Genomic DNA, 9,616 nt, shown 5'->3' with positions numbered 1-9,616 from the left:
ATATGCATAATAATAACACATATATATATATATATATATATATATATATATATAAAATATTATTATTATATTTGAATTCATATCCAAACCCAGAGACAGGAAATTGTTTAATATCCTATTGTGAAGAAACTGGATCCGACTTGGTACCAAATATTGGGATATTTCAACATCCAAAATATTACTCAACAACACAGCTGAAGTCTGTGAAGAGCAATTCCTTATGCAGATATAGGAGAAATGACTTGTGCTGGTATGGGTGATACTGATATCAGTTGAATTTTCTGTTTGCAAAATAACTCCCTGTCTTCTTTGTTCGGTTATTGTTTAAATATGCATTTTAAGTTTCATTTAAACGTTCTACAGTAGTTTTAAACTGTAACCCTACGTGAGAGACGCGACCAATCCGGTGCTTTTTTTCTATTTCAGTAGCCTATTGGAGAGCTTGTCTATAAAGGCACTGAGACCGTGTTTTTATATCGTTTTATCTGTGCTGCAATACACGCTCTTAGAGAAGAAGTTGGGAGAAGGGGGACAACTTTTACTGCTCGTTATCAAATAAGTTATTGAAACAATAACACCATTTTATTTTATCTCTGCACCAATATCCGAGGTCATTGAGACATTTGGAGGTGAGTTTTAATACTTTGGCAGTGTGCTCTCTGTGTCAGTAACAGAGAGTTTATTAATATAGGACTATATCTTTTCCCACAGTTTTATCATTGAAGGACAATATTCAACGTGTATTAATTGTTACTGTTGGTATATTTAGGTAAATTGAGTGTCCACTGTTGAATTAGTTCCTTTATAAATCAGTTTTTTAGGAATATTCTGTATTCTTCAATCGCTACCCTTTCTATCTTGACAAACTTCACTCATCTCATCTCGTCATCTGATGTAGTTTGGTTACACTTGTGACTTGTGAAATTAGACCCAGTGGTTTCATACCACTCAAAATCATCACTGCGATCACTGTCTGTGCCTTCAACACTCTGTCCTGTGGCACACAGGTCTCAATAGTCTCTTGTCATTAGCCCTCAGATATAGGTCTGCCTTTCGCTCTGTTCATATAATAGATCAAACGCTAGAAGTTAGAGCATTGGGCCAGAAACTGAAAGGTTGCTGGTTTGAATCCCCGAGCCGACAAGGTGAAAAATCTGTTGATGAGCCCTTGAGCAAGACACATAACCCTAATATGCTGCAGTGGTGTTGTACTACTATGACTGACCCTGTAAAACAACACATTTCACTGCACCTATCCCGTTTATGTTTTTAATCAAATATATATTTTTTTTATGCGAACCTGACCGGATAGCTTGACCAGAGAAATTCTATCAAGCATCAGAATAGATCATCCACACTCCAGAGATGGACACAGGAACTGAACCTATGGGCACCGGAGGTCATCATGAGTCAGGTGATCCAGTTGGACCGGCGCTGCTCTGGCTCTGGGACACTGTTACCATGGTAACACTGCAGGCGCGTCAGAGGGTGTTACAGGGAGCGTTGTTACTGTGTGCTCTGGGACTGTTACTATGGACCGCCATCTTCCTCTACGGGAGCTTCTACTACTCCTACATGCCCCTAGCCACCTACAGCACACCTGTTCACTACTACTACAGGTGTGTTTTACACACATACAGACACACGCTGTCTATCTCTCTCTCTCTCTCTCTCTCTCTCTCTCTCTCTCTTTTGCTCTCTCTCTCTCTCACACACACACTGTCTATCTCTCTCTGTCTCTCTCTTTCGCTCTCTCTCCCTCTCTCTCTCTGCTGTGATTGCACACTGTGGTATTTCACCCAATAGACATGGGAGTTTATCAACATTGGACTTGTTTTCAAATTCTTTGTGGGGCTGTGTAATCTGAGGGAAATATGGTCATACATTTGGCAGAAGGTTAGGAAGTGCAGGAAGTGTACATAGTCAAAGATTTCCTTATTTTTGGGTCAGCCACAGTGGACAGGTATTCTGCCACTGTGTACTCTCTGTTTTGGGCCAAATAGCATTAGAGTTTGCTCTGTTTTTTTGTAAATTCTTTCCAATGTGTCAAGTAATTATCTTTTTGTTTTCTCATGATTTGGCTGGGTCTAACTGTGTTGCTGTCCTGAGCTCTGTGGGGTCTGTTTGTGTTTGTGAGCAGATCCCCAGGACCAGCTTGCTTAGGGGACTCTTCTCCAGGTTCATCTCTCTGTAGGTGATGGCTTTGTTATGAAAGGTTTGGGAATCGCTTTCTTTTATGTGGTTGTAGAATTAACGGGTCTCTGCATGCATTATTTGGTGTTTTACGTTGTACACAGAGGATATTTTTTCAGAATTCTGCATGCAGAGTCTCAAATTGGTGTTTATCCCATTTTGTGAATTATTGGTTGGTGAGCGGACCCCGGACCCCACACCATAAAGGGCAATGGGTTCTATAACTGATTCAAGTATTTTTAGCCAGATCCTAATTGGTATGTCGAATTTTATGTTCCATTTGATGGCATAGAAGGCCCTTCTTGCCTTGTCTCTCAGACCGTTCACAGCTTTGTGGAAATGACCTGTTAAATGTTTAGGCTGAGGTATGTATAGTTTTTTGTGTGCTCTATGGCAACGGTGTCTAGATGGAATTTGTATTCGTGGTCCTGGCAATTGGACCTTTTTTGGAACACCATTATTTTTGTCTTACCAAGATTTACTGTCAAGGCCCAGGTCTGACAGAATCTGTGCAGAAGATCTAGGTGCTGCTGTAGGCCCTCCTTGGTTGGGGACAGAAGCACCAGATCATCAGCAAACAGTAGACATTTGACTTCAGATTCTAGTAGGGTGAGACCGGGTGCTGCAGACTGTTCTAGTGCCCTAGCCAATATGTTGATATATATGTTGAAGAGGGTTGGGCTTAAGTTGCATCCCTGTCTCACCCCCTGGCTCTGTGGAAAGAAATGTGTGTGTTTTTTGCCAATTTTAACTGCACACGTTGTTTGTCTACATGGATTTTATAATGTTGTATGTTTTTCCACAACACCACTTTCCATCAGTTTGTATATCAGGCCCTCATGCCAAATTGAGTCGAAAGCTTTTTTTGAAATTAATTAAATTAATGCAAAACAAAGACTTTGCTTTTGTTTTGGAATGTTTGTTTGTTTGTTAATTAGGGTGTGGCAGAGTGAATACGTGGTCTGTCGTATGGTAATTTGGTAAAAAGCCAATTTGACATTTGCCCAGTACATTATTTTCACAAAGGAAATGTACGATTCTGCTGTTAATGATAATGCAGAGGATTTTCCCAAGGTTGCTGTTGACGCATATCCCACAGTACTTATTGGGGTCAAATTTGTCTCCACTTTTGTGGATTGGGGTGATCAGTCCTTGGTTCCAAATATTGGAGAAGATGCCAGAGCTGAGAATGATGTTAAAGAGTTTAAGTATAGCCAATTGGAATTTGTAGTCTGTATATTTTATCATTTAATTTAGGATACCATCAACCCCACAGGCCTTTTTGGGTTGGAGGGTTTGTATTTTGTCCTGTAGTTCATTCACTGTAATTGGAGAATCCAGTGGGTTCTAGTATTCTTTAATAGTTGATTCTAAGATTTGTATTTGATCATGTCTATGTTTTTGCTGTTTGTTGTTATAGAGACAAACAAATTGGATAAGTGGTTTATCCATGAATCTCCGTTTTGGATAGATAACTCTTCGTGTCGTTGTTTGTTTATAGTTTTCCAATTTTCCCCGAAGTGGTTCGATTCTATGTGTAACGTGTACGCTAATAATCGGAAAGCAAGAACAGGGAGTGAATTTAATAACTAAATGAAGATGGAACAAAACAAGAGTAGCGTACAGACATGAACCATATAAACAGAAACAGAGTCAATAACGCCTGAGGAAAAAACCAAGGGGAGTGTCAGATATAGGGGAGGTAATCAGGAAGGTGATGGAGTCCAGGTGTGTGTCATGAGGCGCAGGTGCGCGTAACAATGGTGGCAGGTTTGCGTAATAGTGAGTAAACTGGCAACGTCGAGCGAGGGGGAACGGGAGTAAACGTGACACTATGGATTCTTCAATAAAGTTGAGATGATTTCTGACGTGCTGTTCCTTCTTTTTCCGTAGTGTATTTCTGTATTGTTTTAGTGATTCACCATAGAGAAAGCGTAGTATCAGGTTTTCTGGGTCTCTATGTTTTTGGTTGGACAGGTTTCTCAATTTCTTTCATAGGCTTTTGCATTCTTCATCAAACCATTTGTCATTGTTGTTCATTTTCTTAGGTTTACATTTTTAGATTTGATAGGGAAGCTGAGAGGTCAAATATACTGTTTAGGTTTTCTACTTCTAGTTTACAAACATTTTGTCCAGTAAATTCTCTAGAAGGGATTTGAATTTGTTGTTGCCTAATAGTTTTTTTGTTAGATTTCCACACTACTTTCCTTCCAGCTATAGCATTTCTAAATATTATTCAGTTCCTTTGGCTTTGATGCCTCACGATTGAGCATAGCTCTGTTCAAGTAGTGTGATTTTGCTGTGATCTGATATGGATGTCAATGGACAGACTGTGAACGCTCTAAGAGACTCTGGTTTGAGGTCAGTGATAAAGTCTACAGTACTACTGCCAAGGGATGAGCTATAGGTGTACCTACCAAAGGAGTCCCCTTGAAGCCGACCATTGACTATGTACATACCCAGCATCCGACAGAGCTGCAGGAGTTGTGACCCATTTTTGTTGGTAATGTTGTCGTAGTTGTGTCTAGGGGGGCATATGGAGGAGGGAATGCTGTCACCTCCAGGTAGGTGTTTGTCCGCCTGTTCTATTGGGGGGATATAGGTAGCATACATGAGGACATTTTTCTCTGTTGACATAATTTCCTTATTAATTTCTAAACAGATGTAAAATGTTCCTGTTTTGACTAATTTAATAGTGGGTTAGGTCGGCTCTATAACAAATGAACATACCCCCTGAGTCTCTTCCCTGTTTCACAACTGGTAGTTTGATGGATGGGACTACCAGCTCTCTGTAAGCTAGAGAGCAACCAGTGGGCCCGTCTCCTCTACACCATGTTTCTTGTAGGATAACAATGTCTGTATTTCCAATTTCTTTGAAGTCTGTGTTTCTGCTCTTTAGGCCAAAGGCAGATGACCTCAGACCTTGTATATTCCAGGATGAGATAGTAAGAGCTTTGTGTTCCATAGTGTCTAGTGTTTTTTTGTGTGGTTGGGCCTGTTGCTCTACTCACGGCCTGGGCATATGTCCTGCTGTCATGTTGAGGTCCTTGCCTTAGGGGTGGGGGGCATAGGGGGGCAGAAGGGGCATAGGTCTGATATGGGAGGGCCTATATAGGGTGAGGTCAGGGTTTGCTTGTGGTGATCTTAGCTGGTTGGGGTGTGGCTGGTGATGCTGTGGTCTAGATGTAGGTTCTCTTGGCATGGGTTCTCTCGGTGCAGGTCCTCTCTCTCCGTCTCTCTCTCTCTTCCTCCCATACCTAAAGTACATACATACTTTTGCAATAATTGGAATTCATTACGTTTTTAACTCCCTTTCCTTTTGCAGGACAGACTGTGACTCCTCAGCTTCTCTTCTCTGCTCCTTCCCCACCGCCAACGTCTCTCTCCTGAGGAATGGCAAGAACCAGGTGATCCTTATATACACTGTTTATCCATCCACCTTTATTAGCCTATGTAACGATTAGAAACGTTTTCCAAATTCACAGAATTAATTGGGAGGTTTTCACTATGATGTTTGAACTCATTTGAACCCTCCCTCTGAAGGTGATGACATACGGCCAGCCCTATCGGATCTCTCTGGAGCTGGAGATGCCCGAGTCGCCAGCCAATCAGGAGTTAGGAATGTTCATGGTCAAGATGTTCTGTTACTCCAGACAGGGGCAGACTGTGACCTCTTCAGCACGATCTGTGAGTTGACCAGTGTTGGCAATATCAAGTATTGTGTTGGATTTGTTAATGTGCATCTCATAGTTAAATATTAAACAACCCTGCTTTGCACTTTTTAACATTAATCTGTTTTGATCTGTATTGGTGTGGTGTATTTTAAGTGTATGATCGATTTTTGTATATCGCTGCAACCAAATTGCCCAGCAATGGGAACAATCAATATCTTCTGAATCTGAACAAATCAGCTGCACATTTAAATATTCTGATTGTCCTGTATTGGTAAATTGACCACCATGTTGGTCTGCCTCGCTGTCTCAGGTAAGGCAGCTCAGCTCCAGCTCTCGCTTTGTGAGTACGCCGCTGCCGCACACTGACCTCCCACGCAGCTGTCATACCGCATACTATGACTGCTTATGACATCTCTTATATAGTTAAACATAACTATAGAACTGCGTATGATACCTCTTATGTAGTGTTTTTTTACAGTGTAATAAGCTTTATGACAGAGGTACAGTATGTCAGAGGAATGTGGCAATGGACAATAAAGTAAAATATGCATTAGTAACTGTATACATTGGCTATAGGGTGTCCTGCTCCATGTCCTGTTCCTATTAGACAATGCTGCGGTATCGCTCCGGCCTGCTTCAGACTCTGGGAACACTGTTTCTCATCCCGTTCTTCCTGTCTGGAACGGCTGACCAGAAACAGCTGGTAGAGGTGGAGCTCTTCTCCGAATACAGAGAGGATTCTGTGAGTCTCTGGCTGGCCAGTTTGTGTGTGTGTGTGTGTGTGTGTGTGTGTGTGTGTGTGTGTGTGTGTGTGTGTGTGTGTGTGTGTGTGTGTGTGTGTGTGTGTGTGTGTGTGTGTGTGTGTGTGTACAGGGCTAATCCCTTTCTCTCTGTAGTATGCCCCCTCTATAGGAGCCATCATTGAAATCCAGTCTCAAAGGGTGCAGATCTACTCAGCAAATCTCTACATTCACGCTCACTTCACTGGCATAAGGTTCACTTTACCTCATATTAAATCTTTAACAAGTATGAAACATTTGGATTTACTTAAAAAGTAACACATTTACATGAAAGTATGAACTAATCCCCCCCACCCACCTCCTCTCCAGTGGTGAAAAAAGTACCCAATGTCATACTTGAGTAAAAGTAAAGAAACCTTAATAGAAAATGACTGAAGTAGAGGTGAAAATCACCCAGTAAAATACTACTTGGGTATTTGGTTTTAAATATACTTACACTACCAGTCAAAAGTTATAGTACACCTATTCATTCAAGGTTTTTTTTTTTTTTTTTTTACAATTTTCTGGTTGAGAGAATGTCAAGCGTGTGCAAAGCTGTCATCAAGGCAAAGGGTAGCTATTTGAAGAATCTCAAATATAAAATATATTTTGATTTGTTTAACACTTTTTTGGTTACTACGTGATTCCATATGTGTTATTTCATAGTTGTGATGTCTTCGCTATTGTTCTACAATGTAGAAAATAGTACAAATAAAGAAGTACCCTTGAATGAGTAGGTGTTCTAAAACTTTTGACCGGTAGTGTAAGTATCAAAAGTAAAAGTATACATTTCCAATTAATGTAAAAAGTACATTATTTTCTTTAGGAATTTAGTGAAGAAAAAGTAAAAGTTGTCAAAAATATAGATACCCCAAAAATCTACTTAATAAGTATGTTAAAGTATTTTTACTGAAGTACTTTACACCACTGCTCCTCTCTCCCCTCATCAGGTACTTCCTGTACAACTTCCCGACACTGTCAGCAGTAATGGGTGTGGCCAGTAACTTGTCCTTCCTCAGTGTCCTCCTCCTCTTCAGCTACCTGAGGCTCATCTGGGGCCGATTTATCAACCCCCAAAAGGTGAGAATGGAATGGCCCCAAGAACAGGAGAACATGGTATGATTCACATAGTGAGACAGTGTAGTGAATCTTTTCATAACCTGTGTATACTGTTCTCGTACCTGTCCAAAACATTTCTTCAGAGACAGTAGTCACTGTACGTTCTAGTATATTCTGCATGTGTTCATGTATGTGTCTGGGCGTGTGTGTATGAGGTGAGAGATAGGATTCATCTTCATCAGAGGCTAGCCGGGATGGACGAGAGCGAGGACACTGAACTCCTACAAGATAACCAGGATGACACTACAGGTAAGTACATGTCACGGTTGTCGTCTGGAATGGAGGACCAAAACGCAGCAGGAATGTGGATGCTCATCTTGATATTTCTTTGAAATAAAGAGAACACCAAAAAACAAACGAAAACGAAGAACGCACGAACAACAAAACAGTCTTGTAATGCTCACACAGGCAAAACAAGAAACAATCTCCCACAAACACTACACCAAACACATACCCATATATAGGACTCTCAATCAGAGGCAACGAGAAAGCACCTGCCTCCAATTGAGAGTCCAACCCCTCATTAACCTAAACATAGAAATACAACTAACTAGACTAAACATAGAAATACATTAACAAGGAACAGTGCCCAAAAACACCGGAATACATAAATCAAATACCCTTCTACAAAAACACCACCCCGAACCACATAAAACAAATACCCTCTGCCACGTCCTGACCAAACTACAATAACAAATAACCCTTATACTGGTCAGGACGTGACAGTACACACTTGTACACACACCTGTGTGAGATGTATCATGTGTTTGTTTCCTATAGCGTGATGTTATGTTTGGGTGTGCTTTTCACTCAGGAATTGAGAATTCTTCATCGGATGCACTACTGGAGGCACATCAGATTACAGCAACCCATCTGAACCAGAAGGAAGAGTCCATTCTCAAAGCAGGTGGGGGGGGGATGGACATCAGACATGGAAGGTTTCAGAGTGAGATAGACGAAGAAGAGATCATTGCTGAGGAAGAGGTGGAGAATATGGTCATGTCTGTTGACCCAGAGTTGGAAGGGTCATCTGAGACGGCAAAGCAGCCAGACAGCATCCCTAGCACACTGACTGGAACCTCAACCTGTGTGATATCCTGATGGAGAGCTCCAATGGATGCACAGTGGCTTAATGACCAATAGTTGGGGGCCAAAGTATTATCTTTAGAGGGGCCCTCTTGTGCTTTGTTACTGTAAAACAATATGAAGATTTGTTAAGTTTAAAAACCTTATATGTTTAAAGCTCTGTGAATATATTACTTTTTGTGTCCTCTTTTATTTAGTTTATTTAAAGTTGTGTGATGATTCAAGCAAAAACCAGACAATGTTGAAATATTTGACCATAGGCCTCCACCTAAGATTACCATTTTACTGTAGCCTACAGTATTGCACAAATGGAGTAAGGGTTATATCAGATGACCTCAGTATTATGAAACATTCAGGGTGGATGACAACACAAAGTGCCTTCCTCATTTTAATATGTTTGCATGTTACCAGATAGTTTTCCATCCAATTGGCAACAAATTTTCATGTGAATATTCTAAAATCCATATTAAAAAAATATTAACATTTTTTCACCAGTGGTTTCCAACAAACTTACTTGTTGCTTGATGATGTAGGGCACACAAAATGTACTTTCTCGCTTAAGTTTTCATGTAAGTCTACCGAACAGATAGTTTTGTCACAAAAACCTGTTGCGTTAAATAGCAAATGTGTCTACTCTGGTCTCTTCACACGCGCTCCAGCCAATAGCTCGCATATAAAGTGCGGGTAGGCTGTGCGGTTACCACTTGTTACCACAGCCACTAAGTCAAAATTGGCTTTATTGTAAAAATTAATGAAAACAAATAT

General features: G+C 40.7%; 1 protein-coding gene across 3 annotated transcripts; it reads left to right on the top strand.

Moving 5' to 3' along the window:
* The first annotated feature begins 405 nt into the window (after positions 1 to 405).
* LOC106604395 (seipin) lies at positions 406 to 9,342 on the top strand. Of its 3 annotated transcripts, XM_014198971.3 has the most exons (10): positions 406 to 629; positions 1,313 to 1,619; positions 5,519 to 5,600; positions 5,737 to 5,880; positions 6,178 to 6,207; positions 6,475 to 6,609; positions 6,764 to 6,861; positions 7,597 to 7,726; positions 7,921 to 8,014; positions 8,580 to 9,342. In XM_014198971.3, exons 2-10 carry the CDS (start codon positions 1,366 to 1,368, stop codon positions 8,864 to 8,866), a joined length of 1,254 nt encoding a protein of 417 aa, XP_014054446.1. In that variant the 5' UTR covers positions 406 to 629; positions 1,313 to 1,365; the 3' UTR covers positions 8,867 to 9,342. The 3 variants fall into 3 exon arrangements, with proteins under 3 accessions (XP_014054446.1, XP_014054448.1, XP_045573917.1); XM_014198973.3 differs by lacking the exon at positions 6,178 to 6,207; XM_045717961.2 differs by lacking the exons at positions 6,178 to 6,207; positions 6,475 to 6,609.
* Positions 9,343 to 9,616: the final 274 nt, after the last annotated feature.

The sequence above is a fragment of the Salmo salar genome, chromosome 05 (assembly GCF_965601325.2).
Source record: "Salmo salar chromosome 05, fSalSal1, whole genome shotgun sequence".
Lineage (NCBI taxonomy): Eukaryota > Metazoa > Chordata > Actinopteri > Salmoniformes > Salmonidae > Salmo > Salmo salar.
Note: the sequence above shows the minus strand (reverse complement) of the source record. Positions and strands in the feature narration are given on the sequence as shown.

Bases quoted from the DNA above. Each gene is read 5' to 3' on its own strand.
- LOC106604395 (XM_014198971.3), top strand. From the start codon at position 1,366: ATGGACACAGGAACTGAACCTATGGGCACCGGAGGTCATCATGAGTCA. The intron at 5,881-6,177 runs GTGAGTTGACCA...TCGCTGTCTCAG, and splicing joins TGACCTCTTCAGCACGATCT to GTAAGGCAGCTCAGCTCCAG. The intron at 6,862-7,596 runs GTTCACTTTACC...TCCCCTCATCAG, and splicing joins GCTCACTTCACTGGCATAAG to GTACTTCCTGTACAACTTCC.